At 46.1% G+C, this 22,730-nt stretch overlaps 1 protein-coding gene across 1 annotated transcript; it reads right to left on the reverse strand.

The window, feature by feature from the left end:
• Nucleotides 1-6,002: 6,002 nt before the first annotated feature.
• LOC135399032 (receptor-type tyrosine-protein phosphatase delta-like) lies at nucleotides 6,003-22,730 on the reverse strand. The gene is made up of 12 exons (XM_064630672.1): nucleotides 22,495-22,730; nucleotides 20,873-20,927; nucleotides 18,822-19,127; nucleotides 17,556-17,873; nucleotides 12,672-12,799; nucleotides 11,422-11,596; nucleotides 11,103-11,273; nucleotides 10,924-11,010; nucleotides 8,610-8,721; nucleotides 7,746-7,828; nucleotides 7,556-7,632; nucleotides 6,003-6,517 (listed from the first exon to the last, which is right to left on the reverse strand). Exons 1-12 carry the CDS (start codon nucleotides 22,546-22,548, stop codon nucleotides 6,506-6,508), a joined length of 1,578 nt encoding a protein of 525 aa, XP_064486742.1. The 5' UTR covers nucleotides 22,549-22,730; the 3' UTR covers nucleotides 6,003-6,505.

The raw sequence follows: 22,730 nt of genomic DNA on the forward strand, positions 1-22,730 counted from the left end.
ATTGTATTTGTGTGTGCCAACATTAGGGTCATCAGGATCGTTCTTGGGCGCCAATCAAACATTATTATTATTATTATTAAACAGATGAAAACCCTTGATCTACAGGATGTCCCAGAAAACGTGTCATTAGACTATCCTTAAAAAAAAAAAAAAAAACTCCACGCAGAATCATGCGGTCAACGGCATTTATTCTTATTAGGTTTTTGCCACCTCCTTATGTGAATGTCATGTAACATAAGTTTAACTATGTAAATATGTAAATATTTGCGAACTGTACTCGGAAATTTGCCAAGTAAAGGTCACTTTTTTACCACACCAATGGGAAGAGTGTGCCGAACTTGACAGTGGTATTCGGGAGGTATACCATCGAAAAAAATAGCCGAACATCATCCTTTTCGAAGCACTCGAGCATAACCAATCAAACAGGAACCGTTGTGCACGCTCCTTCTCCACTTCTCCTGTTTCAGACTGGTTGAATTTTTACTTCTCACTCCTGTAAAGAGTAATGTTGGGCTGCATCCAGCCCAACATATCGCCGCCTGCTACGCTTGCGTGCTGAAGCGCTTCCCCTCTTCTTATGTTTCCCCTGTGCGAGATGAATTTCAACAAGGCCGTATAGTAAACATGGAGTGCATGGAAGTTGCAAGAAAGAAATATGCAAGATTAATTGCACTTTAGCACTTTAATTACACCCAAATTAACTGCAGTTTGCGTTACGCCGAACTTAAACGTGGGCTTCGAACTTTTCGCACTTCAAAGTTTCGACACAAAGTTTTTGCACACATTGCTTTTTGACTCAATTCGCAGACTACAGTCGGATGAAATCTTTGTGAAGGCTTTGTGTGTGACCAAGGTTCTAGCAACTGTGCATTTACTTGAGAGTTGGAAGTTTCACTATCAAACTTTTCTTTGTTATTGATAAGTCTAAAGTACACCTCCTCCCACCCACACACCTGATAAAGATCACGAGGGATCTTCTGCTCCGTTATGAGCTCCACACTTGGGAACTGCACGCGGAAGGTGTGTTGGTCCTTCATTAGGGAGTTCTATGAGAACCTTCACCCATTAAAAGTGAGGCTGGCACCGAAGTTTACACACAGCCACCTTTCTTCCCCCACCGTCTTTCAACACATGCGAGTCAAGCTTACAACACAAGTGTTGAGCGACAGCGTGTCTGCAGGTACCTCTGCCTTTATTTGCATGGTACTAATGTCCCTTGATGCAGAACACTTCAGTCCTGCAACATCAGACTTCCTCCTTGAGATGGATGTTTTGTTTGACACCCTGAACAACTCCTCAGCTGTACAGGGTGATGACAGAAAAGCTGCGATATGCACTGTCAGGTGTCTCTGGTCGCAAAGAGATCCAGGAGGAAGCTGCAGTGCGTATCTCTGGGTGGAAGTTTGATTGTGATAGGCACCCCCCAACAGTAAATGGATGGCAGATCACTATCGCTGCTGTACGAGGTCTGTGGTATGATCTTACGATCTGTTTGGAGAGCTCCGGAAATTCAAGGGTTCAATGAGATACCAAATCCATTTCAGTTTGTCGCAGGGCTTAAGCATGCTCTATCTGGCAGGCCCCTCAAGCTCCCTGGCAGGGTGAACTGCGAGGCAAACACTACAACCCTTTTGAACGAACTGAGGACGCATTCCTGTGCACTCCATAACCGCAGCTGAGGTTCGGCAGGCCCTTCTGCCTGTTCCACCTCTCAATCAGAAGCAGACACTGGTACCGAGCCAGTGGTGTAGCATCCGGAAGAGCCGACCTTACTGCGATAGATGCACAGTATGAATTTGCGGGAAGCCTGGTTCAGTCCTTTCCGACTACAATGAAGTGTCGAAATTGCTCAAATCTACAAAAGGCTCCAGGAGCAGAAATAGACCCCAGCAGTATATTCTCCTACTTAAGGGAGAAGGACAAAACAGCCACAACGAAGTGTTTGCCCTCAGAACAGAAGCGTGTGTTAGTTTTTACACGCACCCTGATATAAAGTTTCAATGATCTGTTCAAAATATAGTTTATAAACGTAGTGTAACGGCACTATGGCTCCGTGAGGTTGATGAATAGCGCACACAGTCCCGAAAAGCGAAAAAAGCTTTAGGACATGTGAGAACATTCACCTGGCATCTGTAACACCAAAGACATTAAAGCCTCCAGACGCAGGCCACGTTACATTATCATTTTGGCAATTTTCAGGGTGTCCGCCAAACTGCAGCCTTCCAATTCCTCACCTTCCCTTGGCTGACTGACTATTTCGCGCAAATTCCCTGACCAAAACAAAAGGGAACCTGGTGGTTCTTTCTACGTCTTAATACACACAACTCATAAAACAGATCATTAGTGAGCATTAATGAGGCTACCCCCCCCCCTCGTTTTTTTTTCAACCTCTGAGCTACTGCTGAACTGCTACTTGCGCCATTGTTGATGCACTGTGGCCACTCAACCCCTGATCGGCACACGCGATTCGCTGAGCATCGTGACAGCGCTCGTCTGCGGTCTCCGCTGACTTCTGCCGCTTTTTGGCGAATTCCCCGATAATCCCCTGACTTCTTCCAGTTGAATCAAAAGTCACTGATAATTCCTGGTTTTCCAGGGCTTTAGACACCCTGGGCTTTCCTGGAGTGTGCATTCCTTCTTGAAACATCTTATGGACGTCATGCATGCGTAAGTGTCACTCAGAGCTTCTGTACCAAAGTGTTTATATTCAGTTGCTATGATGGACAAGGTGCACCACTTCACCCCACGCACCATAATTTGAATTCCAAGCACTTTAGTACAGAGCAAAAAAATTGAAAATGATCGTAGGCTTGTCAAATATCTTTTCATGGTCCCTTTAATAGAAGAATCCATGATAGAAGCAGACAGTTGTAGATATTTTATTCCGCCTAAGTACAGGAACATTTTGTTCGGTGTGTTTTAGTTTGTTACAAGTGCATTATTACTGAGCCGCTATGCGTAATACTTCCTGTCATTGTGCAACTAGAACAAAGGTGTGCACGAAAGATTTCCAAATTGAGCCTCGCGTCATGCTGTCAGATATCACTACTCATCAGTGTCGCCAAATCCTTTACGTATTCGTTATGAGATAAGATTGCTGTGAGTTCAATATCAAGCGCTCTTTCGAAAAATCCGACAATACTCCATCAGAAATTCTATGATCTATTAGAATATTTTGATGGACCATCAAAACAGGTTGTCGGCGCATTAACAACTTCTAGAGGTCCAACAGGACTGTTAGCGGTTCGAGAAATGCTGTCTCCCAGCCCCTCAAGTGGGCCGAATGACCCCGACAAAAAGACTTGATGGTACCACAGGGCCCCTGGCGTCCCAACAAAGGGTATCCGACTGCCCATCAGGTGAGCTTAGTGACCCCACAGGAGAGCCCAACGAGTCTTTGCGGTCAAACAGGTGATGCCTCGTAGTAAATCAGGAGCGCCTACTGGGATGTCAGAGATATGGCGTAGCGTATAATCGCTAAAACACTCCATGCAAGACCCCGTAAAGGACAGAGCTGCGAAAGATAAGACGGAAACAGTATCCTGTCCTGTCCTAGTCTTGTCCTTTAGTGTTTCCTTGTACCGAAAGTTCTAGCTGTTATAAGAAATGAGCAACACTGTAGCCCACCCTCTTACAGTATTCAATATGGCAGCTCCCATTGTCCTGATAGTGCCGATAGACCTCCGACCGTCAAGCCACTAATGTTTTATGCCGCCTGGCTCATTATGACTCGGAATATTCTAATATTGCTTCAAGATTCAGTTAAATATGGCTCGTGATGTGTGACCCCCATGAAACTTCCCTCGAACTGATCAGCGCTCAGAGTCTGAAGCTGCGAACGCCCCAGCTTGTAAAGACTTGAGCCAGCTTGAGCATCACGCGACGCTGGCAGCCTATAAAAGGCCACGTGCCATGCGCCAGTACCACAGGCATCCATAAAACGACTATAGGAGCCTCATAGGTGGACGTCCCTTTCTGTATATCCGTCGGATGTCGGGAGTTTCAAAAAATTTTCCTCTGTTTTTCTCAGTCGTTTTCAGACAGATGTCGGCGGCACAGTTTCCTTAAACGTCGGCCCAGGACGCACATTCCCCCAAGGTGCTAGTCGTGGCGTTGTCCACGTCTATGAGGTCAACAACGGCGATCCCTTTCGACCTTGTGCGTCATAAAATTCGAATCATCATCGTCGTGACCTCATGACAGATTCTATATTTGATAGCAGGGGTGCAGGGGTGCCAAACCCGTATATACAGACATAGCTGTTCTCTAGTCGCCACACGTCTTGGTCAGGCAAGTACTGAATCAGGGAAGCCTAAACAGTATATTTGCAAAGAAAACCAAACCTAGCGGGTTACGCAAGCGAACGCATTGTCTGACATCAGCAAACTTGCGCGGCTGTAGTATCAGGACGGACAAATGAAGCTGCACAGAGGCAATGTGGAGAAGCAATGAATTCTGCACAGAGGAAGAAAGGTTCAGATCTGTTTGACTGTAGGATGCACGAGCAACTGAATGAAGGGGTATGAGGCACAGTGTTTTTTTTTTATTTGGGAAACAAGCAATGCAGGGCAGAAGGAACTACAGTGCTGTGAAAGAGTACTACAGCATCACAGCACGGAGCTGTATTGAAAGGCGTTCTGTGAACATGTTTTACGTCCAAGCTGCCACGCATTGCCAAGCATTATCGTATCTGATATCATAGCTTTCCGGGATCTTATTAAGGAAGGACGGCAAAGAAGTTATCTGCCTATAGGATGTTTACGCGTAACTCACTTCTGTGCGCTTCTCGCGGTGGTGTATGTTTAGGGACGTGGGTTGTGTGCGTTTTAGTGTGTTTGCTGCTACATTGATGTGGTGCTTTTTAATGATGTTGCGTTGTATGTGTTTTATTGCGATCATGCCTGCCTGGACGGGAGGTCTTGTCCCTTTTTGTAGGAAAATATATAAACAATATATTTTCCTACAAAATAAATAAATAGAGAAAATGTCAACTTCATGATTAGCTACGTTGCCTCTTCCTGTATGGTAGGGCCCGGCCGTTCTCACATACGGCGCTTTGCATCAGAGCGCTGAGAACCAAGCGACGTTTTCTACGTTCGCGTTCTCACTTGCAAAACAGAACGCACAGAGTCAGCTGGCGCGGCAGCTCAATTCTCGCGAAACATCATTGGCGACATGAAGCAGTGCCACTTCGCGTTGTGCTCGTTCTTGATCAACACATTGATTGATTGGTTGATTCTTGGTAATATGATGATGATTGATGATGATTGAATTTTATTGGCGCAAAAGCAACTCATGCTGATTCTTGGTAAGCTATGCGGAGGAACAAACCCAATTAAGTGCGGACAAATGGGAAATCCGAAGCCATGTTCAGTTCAAGACGACACCAACACAACACCTCAAAACGAGGAAGCAAAACTATTCCACCGCCTCCGCGACGTCATGAGTAAAACAGCCTCCTGATTGGCTATCACAAACCAGCGCTCGAAATGAGCGCTGAAAAGGTTGACAAGCGCTCAACTCCGACAAGCGCTGTTTTCCATCGGTTCATAGTTGCGTGCGGAGCAAAAAACAGCAGCACTGTTTTCTAGCTCTCCTGTATGCGAGAACAGGTCCTGAGTATTGGAAAACATATGGACACGATAAACACACAGCGTGTTAGCAGATGTCAAAGGAGACAAATCTCTCCTGAAAAATGACGGAGCAAAGAGGATTCATTCATTCGTTTACGTCGCCTGTCTGGGATAGGGAGATACGTCATCTTGACAGCGACGGCGAGGTGCTGCGTAACAGACAGTACGCATTTCCGAAACGTCGCGTCTTATGTTTCTAATACGGCAAATGCACGCCACAATGCGTAGCGCCATAAGCGCCACTAACACCTCTACCCACTAACGCCACTATAGGGAGCGTCTCACTTCTTGCATGTCGAGGCGCTGCTTACAGACGTCGAGTCCAACGTTGGCGAACGAACACATCACCACCAATAGAGGTACACCTAGTGTTCATTGTGAAATGTTTATTAAAAATGCACGAATTAAATACTTACTACTCCCGCTTAATTGTTATCTTAATTAATCGCTTTCGATAATAAACCAGAAAAAATGGCAAAACCAACTTGAGCCTATGAGACCTTCTATGAGGAACTACATCTTTGAAACCACACTCAACTTAAACCACACAGACAATTATTATTATTATTATTTTTTCGATCCCATAACATCACATCACACGCATGACCTACTTAGTTGAGTGGTCGTCCAGCTAACAGTGAGCATTGCCTAGAAGTCTGTACAAAATAGTGGGTGCAGGCATTTGATGCCTTCTGTCCGCTTTTCGTGGGAATAAATAATGTTGATAACTCCTCCGTCTTATCTGTGAATGGAAGCTTCTCCAGCGTTTTCTGGAAGTATCATAGCAGCTGACAAGATGGCGTATATGCAGGCCAGCGGGTGACTTTTGACGTAATGTTTGGCAGGTGGTATTCCTGGAGATGGAATGGCGGCTACGGCCTTATCTGAAATTGGTAAGGTGTGGTGTCAGTTGGCTGCACTTAATAAACGACCCGCAACTGTCACAATTTACTGAAAATTCTGGTCCCAGGTCAGGTTATCTGGGACGTACGTGTCTCTCTCTCTCTCTATGCGGGCAAAGTTAAAAACACTTTCGAATACATTGTGTAGCTCGGGATCACCACTTGCATAGTTTGTGTTGTAACACTTCCTATGCACTTGCTACCATATGTTTTAACACTTGCTATGTAGTCACAGGGCTAAATTTAAACTTACACTGGGATTTACTACATGGTACTCACTGCTAGCATCTCTGGCGACATCGTTAGGTCATCATCTTACTACACGCACAGTATTTCTATAATCGAAATTACTATTTCCCACTTTCTTAAATATATTAAAATTCCCAGTATGTGTGCATGCCGCCATAACGTTAACGATCCCTCGCACCAGGACACGGTTTCAATAACAACTAATGCCTGCTGATTGGTTCTTTAACGCAGCAGTGTTTCTTTGTCCTCTCGCATAGCTGTATACAAACTGAACGCTTCTATCCATTGGCGGTTATACTGCATAAAATCGTAGCAGCAAAACGAAATCAGGAATATATATTCGTACATTGTTAGTGTGATAATGACTACGGGTATTATGGAACGAGGAAACTGTGATCACGTCGTGGTAGTTGGTGACTGACATATTCTACCCTACAATGGTGGGATATATGTCGCCTTTTCGCATGTCTTCGGATCAGTTGTCAGTAGGTCCTTAACAGTTGTGTCACATTCACATCAACAGTGCTTTGCTAAGATCTTTTTACTCTCGATTGTTATTCTGCCTCAACGAAAGTACTCCACTACTTGGCGTACTACCGGTACGCCAAGTTCGCAATGGTGCGAGACACGTATCTGTGACATGCGTTGATATCACCACCATTGGCGCCACCGCTTTGCCGTTATATCGGTAAGTTGAAATATCCCCTATTGCAGTTTTACTATTACCCGTCAGTGAAACGTCAGTCATTACTGATATGCTCTGGATCTTACCATGAAAACCGTGAGAACGAGGATCCCACCAATCAGTGCCAAGCTTTCAACTGTCCTTCCGCCGCTTCCTGTTGTAGCTGGCCAGTGCATTATACAAATAGGAATGTGAGAGTCATGTCATATTGTTCTAAGAGACGTCACAACTGACTCTTATAGTGTTCGAGGTACAGGAGCGTGTAAAGTAACTTACTCGATTTGGGTGGACTTCCGGCTGTGAAGAAAACGGGCTTCGACTCTGTTTGGCCGGCTCTTGTGCTGCCCCTTAGCTTCAACCTGCAAAGCGCAACCATTTTATCGAATGTTCCTTTAATGAAGCGCACCCCCTTTTAGTTTAACACTCTAAGCGTGCAATTACATCTGCCATAAAAACAAATCGGGAATCACTAAAGTGAGTTCGATAACGCAACCTCCCCGAAATTTTGTAAACGTTACGCCAAAAGCAATGTGGAGCATGAGAAACAAAATTTGTACCTCATGACTCGCAACTGCGAAGCTGTTGTTCTATACCCATGATGTAATGATTCCAACCAGGCAAGTTAATGCACGCGAACGAGTCAACGAGGAGCTCCTCGTTGACTGGCCTCTGGCGCAGGACGTAAGAAGAGCAGCGATCGTTTGTGCCCTCTCCTTAATTTTTTAAATTTCTAATTCGTCGCATGATAAACAAGCAACCTGATCATGGTAACTTTCAGGGTATCAGAGATTCTGAGAAGTCATGCCGCCATTGTAAATTCACAGATGGTTATTGCCTGGCGTGTACAAAGTTCTCGCTGTCGACAGCTCCCGGCATCGGGGTCTCGAGCTATAGTTGGTCCACAGAGTCACTAAATAAGCTTCGAAGCTTATTTAAGCTTATTGAGTGACTGTAGCTAGTCCCAGTGGTGAGTGGTGGTTCTTGAAGCCTTGAACGAATATGTATGCCGACATCATGAAGAGATCCTACGCGGCGCAACACTATTTACAGCTAGCGGAATCAGAACGAAAGGAAAAAAAAAAAAAGCTATTGAAGACTACCAAAGCATTATACTGTACCAATGTTCAACGTAGTACTTACCCGTACTTGACACCTTCTCTCAGCGGTCCGTTACAGGAAGGTTTGCGTTTACAGTTCTCGTCCGTCCCCAAGATACAGATTTGTACTGCATCTTCATGCCTACAGGTACCACCTGGAACACAAGCAAAGTATAAATGTTAGCCGATACGCTGGTTGAAATACAAGGGCAGGAAAGCGCCAGGTACTTCTTGCGTACCACAAGTTATCTCTATGTATCGTTTTCAATACTGTAGAGTCTGTTGAAAACACCCAACGACAGGGCAATGTTTCGCAATGACCGCATCTAGAAAGAGATAGCAAACTCTGCAACTTTATCGCAGTAATTAGCAATGTCCGCATGTGGGCAGTGCGCTTTCACGTGCTCCTCACAACGCAACGTATGTCGGCACAGGCACTAGCACGCAAGCCAACAAGAAGTCAGCGAAGGACGCACGACTATCCCTAACATGTCGCCATGTCGGCAGGCGGATCGCTTGGCAATAAAAGTCTACCAGCGAACCATCTGTACGAACACTCCGTGCGCAGCACTAGTTAAAGAATGGCAAATATTGCAAAGAACTAATGGCCAGCTAGTCAGTCCTCGCCGAAATTAATATAGATAAGAAGCGTTGTCTCAGGTTGGTGACGCACCCAATCTTGACGTCGCCAACGTTGTCTACGCAACCACAGGCAACATAATGCGTTGATAGAACTGCTTCATATTGCATGCTATCACCACCATAATTCTTCGAATGAGGAAAGGGGTGTCACACTGACATCGGCCGTCGCAATTACCCTGCACTCAGTGATCCGCACTTCGAGGATTTCGGAAACACTCGTAACACGGTTCACACTACGCTAACAAATATATGTGGCAGGCGAGTATTTTACTCCACAAAACTCTCCCATAAGGCCTTTCGCTCGAAATCGTTGCGTTTCCAAAGTTACCTTTATTTTGCCGTGAAAGCTTGTAGGGAGAAAACTAAAGAGCCTCTCATCTGTTCACGTGACGTTGCATGACGCTTGCTCGGGAGCAGTCACGTGGGAGCGAAGATGACAGCCAACAGGAGGCGGTGAGGGCGCTGCTGCATGGCCATGCGATGGGCGGGAACGCCCACGTAACGTTACAGTTGTGCCACATAACTTCGAACATAGGTCTGTATGCGCTGGAATAGCAGAGATCTCTATGCGCAGAGACTTGCCACGGCGCATTAACTTGGCCCGAGTGGGCTCTTCAGCAACCAAAGGCGAAACACTTGTATAAGTTTCAGTGTTAGAAGGCTGTCTTTCACGGTACAAGCGTTAGCGCGGTACTAGTTTCATAACGGACACCAGGTATGTCGGGGGTGCTGGAATCTCAAAAGACTTGACCTGCACCTCACGCCCAGAGGAGCACACTGTTATGGATGGCGATCTCGATGAGGCTCGTTTGATTTCAAAACTAGCATCGTCGTCTTGTTTCCTGCTTGTGTGCTGTCTTAACTGTCTGTTAGCGGTGCTGCTTGCAAATAGCATGCCAGGGGAAGGGTTGTGTGCTGAAGGATCTTGATCACCCAGCGAGTGACTGCACCCATCATTAGAGATGATACGATCGACAGTATCGGCAACATATTTGCACATTCGCACATATCCGCAACAATACAGTACATTTGTTCTTGCTAAAGTACGGTTACGCTTTCGCTGTCCGGGACTAGCATCCGCGTAAAGAAATCGATAGGCTAGAGTTCATTGAAAATCGCAAGATTTAATGCTTCAACTTTCTCGTCCGCTCGAGTGTTGCAGCAACAATACAGGAGTCTTTACCCCTACTTATGGTCCATCACGTAGCTGTCCTACACAGACTTTTCATTGACAGCGGTCACGCTCCTGCAACAGCGGGAAGGTCGCTTAGATATGCCCGAGACCCGCTTTCCGGAACTGTCCAAGAAGTTGCTTCTCGCGCGACTGACCACCACCGGACTAGCGTAGCAGTGACCAACCAATGCAAGTGCGCTATTCGCTGCGCTATCGACATGCTAACCACGCACGCCGTCGTCGCGCATTGCTGACGACAACAAACGACTGCCACGTATGGCGCGTGCTGAAGTCTCGCTTGTCTCACTTTTGTCGGTATAGGTCTCGCCGTTCTCCGTCCGCCCTTCCCGCCCAGGGCACTCCCTGGCAGTGGGAACGTAGCTCATAGCTGCGTGACCCACTGCGGCTAACAAGTGGAATGATTGTCTAGAAGACACTGTTAGCTTCACTGTGGCCATGTTCTGTTTCTACGGTTCTACAGCACAATACGGTCTCGTATCCCGCTGCAAAGAATCGAGCTCTATATCCGACATGCACTTACCATCCGCAAACGGTTCTGAGAGTATGTAGCATGGTACTGGTTCTCTGGCGTTCGCTTCCTCCCATGCAACAGGTTTCTCGCAGTCATCTGGCAAAATGATGGCAAATTGGTGAGTTCGCATAGACGCTGTTAGAAGACCAAACCGGTTAGAGATATTAAAGCAAAGAAAGCATAGTAACCTATATTCGAGTCCTGCGCTATGAGTACCGTGACCGGTTCGACATGTCCGTTGATATCGCTGAAGAGGTCTGAAGGGAACTGGAATGCCTGCTGAGTCTCCTTCGGGGTCACCCACCACCACTCCTGACGGTCATAGACCAGCTTAATATCTTGCGTCGGAGGCGGAGGTGCTGCGGGCAACGTTAGGTTTGTATTTTCTTCTATTGGCGCGCGAATTTCATTTAAACATTTGACATAGTGGCCATGAACATAATCAAAAATCGTTTAGGATTTTCGTGTATTGCCACCGTTTCCATTGGTGGGTTACTGGTCCCTTACCAGATTCGGGCACGGTGCACTCAGTGAAAGCAGAATCATCACCAATGTCCTTTTCTTTAGCGACGAGTATGACTTCGTACGTGAGTCCCCCTTTGAGTCCGTCCACCGAATATGTGCACTCCTCTCCCTTGCAAATATCCTTGATGCCGATGTCCTTCTCTATCTTCTGAGCGTGCTATAGGATTGAATGATTGCTAAGTAGCTGAACATAGTATGGTACAGAATATTACATGTCAAGCACTGCATCTGGTCCTGTCTTCCAGTACTTAAAAAGAAGTATGGGATATTTTTGACACAGTGACCTGTCCGTGCAGCTTTTTCGTCTACCATACGAGCAAATTACACCGCGAATACCCCTCTTTCAATGTGGGATGCTCTTCTCCGGCAACTGAAACTAATCACAGTTGTATTTTTCTCCCATCGATCCACCATAGAGATAGCAAGATAAACAAAAACATCTCCTTGAGCTTGAGAAGGACGAATAGAAGGATACCAGTAGAAGGACGAATACACGAACAGAGAGCCGGACGAGACGAAGGTAATGTGAGCGTCGATCCAGAAGCTCAAGGACATGTTACCTTCTTCACCGTCGACCGGTTTGCTTGACTTTCTTGTGTTATGTATAGGTTTAAAATGTAGACAACAGAGGGAGATAAATAATATATACTGTATATAATAATCATATATACCATAATATGTATAATAATAATACTTTGTAAGAACGTCTTACCACCTTATATAGCCTTATTCCATCAAGTTCACGACTGTTGCATTCAGGATACAATTTGCGAAGTCCAGTGACTATTTGTAGCTTTGGCGAGTAAATTTGAGGGTCACGGGACTAAAATGGTAAGTAATTGGCAATCTAGGGGACTGGAAGCTGCAAACATTTTACTCCTTTCTTCCTTCGAGTGTAGTACTAACACGAGGTAAAAGGAAATTTCCAGAACTATACATTTTAGCAGAGGCCGTTGAAGGACACACGAGAGTTATGTCATGCAAGTTAGTGTATTATATCTTACACACTGATAAAGTAGCCATGATACACGAACTTATAGAGTCGGGCGCGTTAAGTAGCAGCTACACCCAACGTACTCGGTGTACCCTGTCTCAGGTATTCCCGTGCCTCCGTATTCTCCGTTTAGTCCAGATGAGGTCCAAAACGCCTATAGGTTACTACAACGTCGTAAGACACGATATATCTATGTTGTGGTTACATCGTACAGACGATCCTAGTGGCTGGTACTCACCTCTGTGTTTCCCGTTACCTCCACGACGTAGCTATCGGCTCCCTTCCCATGAGGAGGTTTCCAGGTCAGGGTGAGGCTGTTGGGATTGGCTTTGCATTCGGCACGCAAATCTCTCGGATGAATTGTAGCTGAAAGCGAACAACGTTAGAATGGACGCAGGGCGCTAGATTTCTTTCTTTCTTTTTCCTTTATTTTATTTTTTTTTGTGTGTGTGCGTGCGGCTCATATCCAGCCCTCTTATGACATATTGATATTGGCGGGGTGACAGGAAAATGTTCGTTACAACCAATGGGTAGGGAAATAACCACGTATGCCTCAGAAAAAAAAAAAAAAACTTTATTGTGAGATAATGAATGGGGAGTTTCATCGCCAGAGAGAAGTGATACTCTACGCCACTGCTGGTGGTGATGCGCGGGAGATGAAATGCTGCGCTCCTTCTCAATAAGGATCGAAGTCCTACACTCTAAGAAAAAAAAAAGGTAGATTTTTTTCTCCCCTTCTCGGTATAGAGATGTATTGCAACCACACTTCTACTCAAACCAGTTTTACCTCTTGGGCATAACTGCGGAGTAGAAACAAGCTACAGAGTACTACCTGTCGTTCAACCAGCTTGGGTAGGAAATTCTACCTTTTTTCTTCTTTTTTTTTTTGAGAGAGAGAGCAAACATGACAGAGAGGGGAGCAAGGAAAAGGGACGACGACGCTTATACCCGCGGAGGAGTGGGTACCTGGGGTACCCAGAGAGGTGAAGAGAGCTTCGAGGGCAGAGCGTTGGTAGGCCTGACGCGGCCAGGGACCAAGCAATTTTGTAAGAGAGAGAGGGGGGTATGTCTCAGACAATTAAGTTAGGTCGTAGAAAAGGAGACACTATTTTATGATTTCACTCGAAATATCCCACGTCCGTTCCAGTCGATTTCGAAACTACGGTATCATTTTACTCCTGGTTGTCTACTCACCGTGGTGTCGAAAGTCCCAAGCGAAATAGTAGCGCGGTTTGCCTGCTCTTCGACGGAATACATAACACGTACGGAGTGCCTATGGTGAGAGTATGCTAGAATCCCCTCTCTTGAAGGAGGCTGAAACGTCATTCCCTAACCACCAATCAGCACGGAAATCCATGGACATTGAGAGGTACTGCGGCGATGCGTGCGTCTGGACGGCGCCTTTCTCCTCCGAGCGTGCTCCTTCACCCTCTCTTACTTGGGGTGAAAGTCTCCGAAGATGCGCAATGATCAAAATAAAGAAAAAAAGGCGTTCATTCACGATTTTTTTGCGGACGATCTATCGAACGGATTTTATTTCTGAAAACGGCTCCGGTATCAGGTGACCAAAGGGACCAGATGTTCTCATTGGGACAACTTCGTAGCTTTTATAATTAAAAAGTTCATTATTGAAAGTTAATTAAGACATTGCCTTAGGAGCTTGCTAATGCCCTCCTAAGGAATGCCCTTTTGCATATGCTATATTGCAATTGATTTCATCTCGGAAAAGGTGATATATACACATATTTTTTTAAAAAATATGTTCCCATTTACCTGGGACACCCCGTATAAGAGTAGTTGGCAAACCTACCGAACTGTCCTACTGTGCATTACAGAAAAGAACACTAAAAATAAATCCGCAGTCGCGGAACATTTTTCACAACCTACGTTCTAAAAGATGAGGGCGATACAGGTCCACTCGTGTACGGAAACATGTCGTTTTGTTTCCCGATTAGAACAAAAAAAAGTGTGATACGTAAACGAAACCTCGTACCTCTTACGTAAACGAAAGTGCTTCTTCAGTCGGCAGTCAGGATGCAGTGGGGGTATTCGGAACGTTACCGTTCCTCTACAGCGTAATACGCTGGGAGGCTTCGTTTTTACAGGTGCAAGTACTGGTGCAAGGTTCGACCCGAAACGATACCGGTTCGGCCTTAGTGGTTATCGCTCACCGTAACAGATACGAACGAAAATCTCGTAACCGAAACCTCTACGACGTTCTGGAAGCCAACCGATATTTCATTAGGTTTCAGTCCCTGGCCACTACTGTGCGACGTGGCCTCAGTCACCGCAGCTCCTAGTCTAGGCGGCGTTGAGTGCAACATCGAAAACTTCGGCACCCTATAGTCATTAGGGAGTTTTCGGGAGCCGGCGCGGTGCATATGATCGATAGGCCGGTCGGTGCGTGGTCCAGTGGCCAGGAACCGACCGGAAACTCACCAGAAATACTTTTCTGGGACCGAAGGGAAACAACCGCCGTGATACGTGCGGTGCCATCTCTCGTTAAGAACGGAAGGGAAACATTTCTGCGATGCACTGTAAATATACCACTTCACGGAACAATCGTAAGCGTATATACTCCCACACGTATATGTTCGACCGATAAGATGTTGTACACTCTACGAAATGGAACGGTTGAACAGTTCTAAGTCACCACAGCATCCCTACACGGAACGGTCATCAAAATGGCGGCAGTCGTCTCTTTAGATATTTTCTACGGCGATTTTCTGACCTATAGCGTGACTAACGATGGACCAGAAATATGCACCGCGAGGTTTCCGATGAACGAAACTTTATATCGAAGGAATACTTGGCTCCTGCCAAGTAAATGGAATCCATCGCGGCGGCCGCGGCGACGTTCCAGCATCGTTGAGGAGTCCCCGAAAGAGAAAGATCGGAAGCGAACTGATCGTGACGTCGAAGCGGCTAAGGATATCGCCGCGCGGGAAGGATAATCCCCACGAGGTAAAGCGCATGCGCGTCGCTCTCGTCTCTCCCAAGTGATCGTAGCGGCTGTACTCAACCGGTCCCCGAAAACTCTCTATTCACACACTCGTCCTCACGAACACGTGACGTCACATCCGCCCGCCATAGGCTGTGACCATGGAGAAAGCGCGTGACGAAGTGTCTGTCTATTCACAATGACATCGCAGATCCTCGTAGCTACACAGAACAAAACCACAAACGCTTCACCTTGAAATATGGCTCCCACACTTTGCAGAGCGACCAATGGGGACGATCCACTGGCCATAGGGGAAAGAGGAAAATGAGGAGCTGCGAGAGCTGACCTACTTGTGTTGAATTCCAATGGTAGATTCGGAGCGCCTCCGGAGCAAGTTTTGTTGCTCCGCTGAGAGCAAATCTGTTCGATTGGCAGATTGGGAACAGTTCTGGAGTCTTCCAATGGGAGCCTCAGAGCGGCATTCGAGCCAAGGTCGCTCCAGGGAGCAACCCAGACTGCTCCGCCAAAATAGGCAAATTCAACCGGAACTCTATGTGACGTGTCACTTGTCCCTTGTGCTTCCTATTTCCTGTCTCTGTTTCGCCAACATGCCCGCTTCGCAACGCGTCTTCGCCGTGACTAGTCTTTCGCGTCGTACGTTGGCGATTTTGTTTCATGAAGGAAGCGATAAGTCAGACATTACAATGGCAACGTTAGGAGACTTGAAGGACCTTGATGTTGCAAAACATTGCGTAATAATGGAACATGAGTACCTTCTTCTTCTTCTTCCTCCGTCTCTGGCCGCCATGCCCCAAGGGAGATTGGCCAGGGCTAAACTCCAAGTTGGGCGCAAGTGTTCCAGTCGCAGATACGGATAACTTGCTCTAGGCCAGATCACGCCGCTCCATTGCCGAGCCTGCCACTTGCTCCGACTCTGCCATTGGAATTCAACATTGGATAGCGTGCTCCAGAACCAACTAGACCAAATAATGTATGATTCACGCCTTCGCTTCTTCTTCGCCACATGGACACATAAAAGTCGCACCGTCAATGTACTGCACCGCGATGTCATCTGCTTCAGCCAATCTTAGCAGAAGACTTTGGACACGGGCTTCCTGTGGCTACTACTGGCTATCCATGCGGCTGACGGTGACTCGTCTCCATAACATCACCCGTCGAAAGTGTTGGTATGATAGGGGACTCAAGTGTGGGGCGTGGTATACTAGGTCACGTCAACTAGTGTTCAGGCCTTATTTAGCGTGGATGTCGTTGACCATTACAAAAAAAAAAAAAAAAATGCATTTGTTTTTGTTTTTTACGTTACGCTATAAACGATCACATTCAGTCGAATCAACATCCGAGAACACTCCGCGCGCTCCCGTGCGTCTGATCCGCGCAGGTCATGCGGGATACGGTATGTGCTGGGTTTCTTCGTCGGAACACACGACCCGTAAAAACGGGAAACAAAAACTTCATTGGGTCATTGTGCTATCAGTTAAGAAGACTGATAGGACAGGGACGAGAAAGAACGTGCGACGGGAATTTGGCCTAAGTGGAGGATGTTTGCGGGTGTATTTCTTCTTGTAATCAAGGTTCTCTCCGTGTAACGATTTCATGAAACACTAACCATGAATTGCGCAACACACAGAACGAAACCATTCACTATAGCATAAATTTCTCCACGTTATTGTCGTGCTCAGTTTTAATGCAGCACTAGTTATGCTTTCTATAACATATGGGCATGCTTGGACCAGAGGCGACAAAATCGTATTAAGCGTTTTCCGTTTTATATTATCAGGATTCTATGTAGACACGAAATGATGGATACGCAGCAAGGTCTTGATTCATTGCGACTTGTCCATCAATTGTGGCGTATCAGTTCTATTCAGCAATGACAAACAGAAAAGGAGAGTCGAACATTCGGTCTCTGTGAAAAACCTTTCCAAGAAACGTCATCCTAATAGACGCCTAAACAACTTAGTCCTACCTATGATTAACGATTTTGAAGCTATCTTCTTATTTGTACACGCGAAAGAAAAGACAATAGGCTCCATAACGATTACACGCATCAGTCGGGCCTGACCGGAGGTTGATCAAATAAGACCGCATAACAATGAAGTTGATGAGCGATAAGGTGGAACTTCTGTCCTATGTGTTAAGAGCAGGAGTTGGAACACTTACTCGGCGGTTCTGCCTTAAAGCACGCGCTCGAATAGTCCCCGTATATCTTCTCTCTGCTCAGCTGCAGGATGTTGTATGCAGCCACCTTCACCCGGTAGTACCGGTTGGGTGCCATACGTCTAATAGTTAGCTTATGTCTCTCCGGCGTTTCAAGTGGAACCTCTTTGCAGATCGTTTCAGAATTGCAATCCTTTGCTTCGCACACTTGATAGACGAATCCATCCAAGGGACCTCCCGGAACTTCAGGGTCCTCCCACACAAACGTTGCTTCTGTGCGACTTAATGTTTCCTGCTTAAGGTTTCTCGGTGCGGATGGACCTGAAAAGAGCAATTTCAGTAATCTGGTAAGTATTCATTTTTTGATGGTACTTCACACGATATTCCCCAGAGCTTTCTTCCTCTTGTCTCTTCATGCTAATCAGACACCGAAAGCCTCGCTTTTTTTTTTCTTGTGCTAGGGTTTAATGTGAACCGTTTTCCACACTATTTTGGTACCCCGCTCAACAGACCGCTGGCCGACGCTAACAACGCGGCTGGGCCATCGTATAGCCTCCAAGGTTCACCGGGTAGCCCCGTACGTCCCCGTGCTTTTCCATAACAACCGTGCAAGGAAAGAGGAGATAAGCTTATGCCCCTTCTTCATGGTCCATGGTCATTTTTAGGTCCAGGCCTGGCCTTCCATTGATTTACCCGCCCGGGCCCGGTAGGACGGCTGCAGACCTAGCCCGGGTCCGGCCCACGCCCGAAGGATACTTAGTTCCTCGGCCCCAGCCCGCGGGATTTATAGGCTACCCGGCTCGGCCCAGCTCAGCCCATTGTATCAGGCTGTAGAAGTTGACCTTAGCTAAACAAGAGAGGGGCAACACAGGATCGAGTCCAATCTAGGCCCGGCAATATACGGGTCCGGCCCAGGTGACCCATAATGAAACAACCCAAGCCCAGCCCAGGCCCGCAAAAAAGAAAGCTTCACCCGTCCCGGCTCGGCACACGGGTCGGGCTCGGGTTTTCGGGTAAGCCTTGGGGGACCTTGCGGTGCTCTAGTTGACACGTCATCATGCATCACGTTATCAGGCTGGCACATCATTGATAAATCTTTCTTTCTCTCCTTTTCTATGTTTTTAGGAACAGATAACTTGATTTCACCTGGATAGTATGTGCACTCTCACATTTAACGCATCCCCTATACTTTCGTTTGCCTTTTTCTCTCTCTTTCTCTTTCTTTTTCTTTTGTCTTCTCACACTAAGGGTTACGACATTACAACTTACCGTCAACAGATGTCGAAACCTTAATAATGCTCTGTGGTCCAGTATGCTCTTCCCCTTCTGCGTCGGTATAATTCAGATAGGCAGTTATAGTGACTGGGGTAGTGGGTTTCAGGCCGGTAACGTCGAAATGCTTCTCTTTCACACTGCGTATCGCAAGACGCTCTTCCTCGTTCTTCGGTTGCCACTTGATCACAACGTCATACCGGGCACCAGCTGTCGTGCAGTCTCTTCTGGGAGTGAAGCGTACCCAAGTGACGACTATTTCGGTAGGCCTCGCTAGCGCCTTCACGTTCAACTTTACAGGAACTATGAGAAAAGAGGTGTGTCATGCGAAAGAAAAATATTAGCGCGAAATGTCAAACCCTCAAGTATACTCAAAGGAACCAAACGCTCACTCACAACTGCTGGAAAGGAGGCGTACATTTTGGACGCTCAAGAAACATTAAAACGCCAACGTACGTGAGCGACATCAACAGTGGCAAACACTGAGCCTCGCTCGAGTATCCACCGTACAATATTAATACACGGAACGGTAACTTCAGCATCGATTAAAACCGACGGTACGGGCTGCAACCAAAGCAAAAAAAAAAGCACGTGATTTCTGACGCGACTGGCATAAACGTCCGAGCTGGCCGATGTACGATGTACTACCACACGATAACTGTAAACTGTAAACGAACCCTGTGACGCAAGACTGAAATCTGATCAGCATATTTAATATGACCAAGCAAATTTATCTATGGTGCAGACCATTCCACCTTCTGTCGGGAGCAGTTCACTCTCCTTATCAGTGACGTCAATTTGTGGTGACACTTGAAGGCAACTCTGATTGCATGCTTTCCCAAGCAGCACAATGTACTGAAAGTCGAGTGCAATAGGGGTGGACGGTATGTGTCTTATCAATGTTCCTTAGTTTCAAGAGGTCTCTGTTCAAGGTCTCCCACCTACCCGTCCACCTTTTTCTTCTTCTTTTTATTTATTTTTTTTTATGAGAGATCCCATCTATGTATATCACGGTATAGCAGCCATCTCTTGAGGACGTATTGGTCTCATTTTCCACAGATTTTCCACCTCTGATCATCCTTCTCACAATAGCGTCCAAAACCATAGCAGGTAAACCTGCAGAAAGAAGTCTGTTGATTTGATTGTTTAAGCTGCCCCTAATCAACGCTGTGGAGAGGATTTACTACACGCAGCCTTTAACGCTATACCATTCTTAAGGAACCTACAACGATTCGAGGAAAACTACAACAGGGGTTTGTTTGTTTGTTGTGTGTGTGTGTTTGTTTGTTTGTGTGTGTGTGTGTGTGTGTGTGTGTGTGTGTGTGTGTGTGTGTGTGTGTGTGTGTGTGTGTGTGTGTGTGTGTGTGTGTGTGTGTGTTTGTAAGGGAAAAAATGAGGAGAAATTGAACTCGTCTCCCGAACAGAGGTTTTGTTAGGCATTGCCTATATGCCCAGCGCAGATGTTTGTGGACCCTGTAATGGGGAGAGGGCGGCGATCACCATTTGCACAGGGCTGCCTTACCAAACATTGGTGCATATACGATAGCGTGTCAGACGAACGCAATGCATTCTGGACAGGTTCTGGTGAATCGAGAGCATCAACGTGCACGTGACCACAAAAATGGCGGCTCTTTTCTATGCGTCATCTTGTAAAGTCTTCAGTCCCCGGCGATGTATAGTTTTATTCAGCATTCTTGCAGTACCACTAGTGGGTTTGGAGAATGCGACCCTTTCACTGGTGGCTGATTACTCCCAGTGATGCGCTGGCAACGCCGGTGCTAATACTCATTCCGCGGAGGCAATGTACGCAGACTTAGTTACTATGAATACCATACCGCTAGAAGCAGCTACTACGTCGATCAAGAAGCACCACATGATTTAGACCAGCGAAGCATGCTCGTTTAATCGCGTTGTCCCGGCATGGAAATTTCAACAAGCGCCACAACGGGACACAAATAAATGTCGCGTGCAGTGTCCTGTTCCACAGCGACTTACCACTTGTCGTGCGTATCATATAACAACGAAACCAAGATACGATCAATACTTACGACACCCCCTCTTCACACTTATTTCTGCGTGCGCTTTCTCTGTTGTTGTCAATATCTGAAAGCAATACAGTATATATTTGCAGTCAATTAAAAATTATGCACAGTACAATGAGAAAAGTTGGCTTTTTAATAAATTGCATTCATGAATCAAAACCTTCTAGCGAGGTATTATCTCAATATATTTATGGGCCTCCACACTATTGAAGATAGAACATATCTAAAGACGTATCTCGGCTAACTACATATTTGTCCCTATATTGAATGAAAATGAAAGTGCCTTGACGGTTACTTTCACCTAAAAGGAACTCCCACATAATCGTCTACTTTTTAGTACACGTTTTATCATATACTTAATCTGAGGTGCGGCGAGTAGCCCGATAAGAGGAATCCCCTGGACGGCGATGTCGTTTTCTCGCGGTGATCATGGCCCTATTGATAGCCCTATTCAATGATAATAGCCCTATTCAATGCTTTGAGAGCGCGTGTCCCTCGCTTCAACCACAGCGCCCGACCTTGGACAGCATGCGCGTTCGCGGCGTACCTTGCGGACCTTCGTTAAAGTACTTTAACATGCGTGGTTTTCGTGGGTCTACCAACTGTGTGGACACTAAATGACACTGTTAGGAACAGCAGTAGTCCCATAAAACCAATTCATAGCACATATCATGAAAATAGTCATGAAATGTCATAATGACAAAAAGCAGTCTTAAAACATCACATGACAGGGCAAAAACCTGGGGTTGTTGGGTCAGTAGTCATAAGCTCGCAATACATTGGCGTAATCATGCATGTCTCAATTATGACAATTTCCATGACGAAATACATATGGAATACATTTACACGTGTTGCTTGGATTACACTGGGTAGAGCTTGGATAAAATTGGATAGCGTATGGATTAATTTGGTTGACCACTGGATTAAATAGGGCAGCGCTTGGATTAAATTGAGTGACCAATGGATTCAAATGAGCAGGAAAATCTGTAGTCCATTATACAGCCACGCTCTCAGCGACGTAGATGACGTACTACTTCTTCCTCTTTTATAGGTTCAGTACTCTCTCCATACTGTCTCCATATAGCCCGGTATCGTGTGTTTCCAACGCACATCTGTCTCATTTTAGGGGAACTTATGTGAATTTATTCAGGTAAACATGATCTGAAAGCAATACTTTCTTTCAATTCACTGCTACATTGGGTTAGCGTGGTAACGCCATGGCAAAATTTAGGGATTTATGGATTTATATCTCAAAGTACGCGCTCGTGTCAGGATATTTAAAAGAGAAGGTGCGCTTAGATTATGACTGGCTCCAATTCTGCTATCCCGCATTTCTCGGAAAACATGCGATTAATAAGTTAATCGATTTTAGGTAATGCGTCACCCAATAGGTGGATGTGCTTAAGGGCAGGATGTTCACCTGTCCGCGTAACCCACCTGTGAAAACCACCTCCAAGTCACTCTCATCGCTTTAATATAAAAACGGATAAGAAGAACGCCTCGTATAATGAGAGTAACTGACTGGGCACATTAATAGAAAGGCCGGCAGAGTACAGATAGGACACGACAGATGATCGTCTTCGCCACTCATGTTGGAGGTCAATATCGTAGCAATATTAATGACTTACCGTTAAGATGAACACAAGAACAGCCCAGACAGAGGCATGGATAAACCTCCCCATCACGCCTTCTTTTGTTCTTCAGCCTTAGACAATAACACCGCTACCGCGCGAACTCCTACTGGATAACTCGGAGAATAAGTCCCACTGAAATAGCAGACTGCCAAGCGATGCCGTAGCTGCGTAGAAGTAGGAAAAATTGTATCGATCGAGCTTTATCAGTCGCTGCGTCAACAGGTATTGTC

The sequence above is a fragment of the Ornithodoros turicata genome, chromosome 6 (genome assembly GCF_037126465.1).
Source record: "Ornithodoros turicata isolate Travis chromosome 6, ASM3712646v1, whole genome shotgun sequence".
NCBI lineage: Eukaryota > Metazoa > Arthropoda > Arachnida > Ixodida > Argasidae > Ornithodoros > Ornithodoros turicata.

Coding starts and splice junctions, on each gene's coding strand:
- LOC135399032 (XM_064630672.1), bottom strand. CDS start 22,548: ATGGGGAGGTTTATCCATGCCTCTGTCTGGGCTGTTCTTGTGTTCATC. Junction 11,274..11,421: donor GTGCACCGTGCCCGAATCTG/GTAAGGGACCAG, acceptor CGTTGCCCGCAG/CACCTCCGCCTCCGACGCAA. Junction 7,633..7,745: donor CGGAAGTCCACCCAAATCGA/GTAAGTTACTTT, acceptor TGCACTGGCCAG/CTACAACAGGAAGCGGCGGA.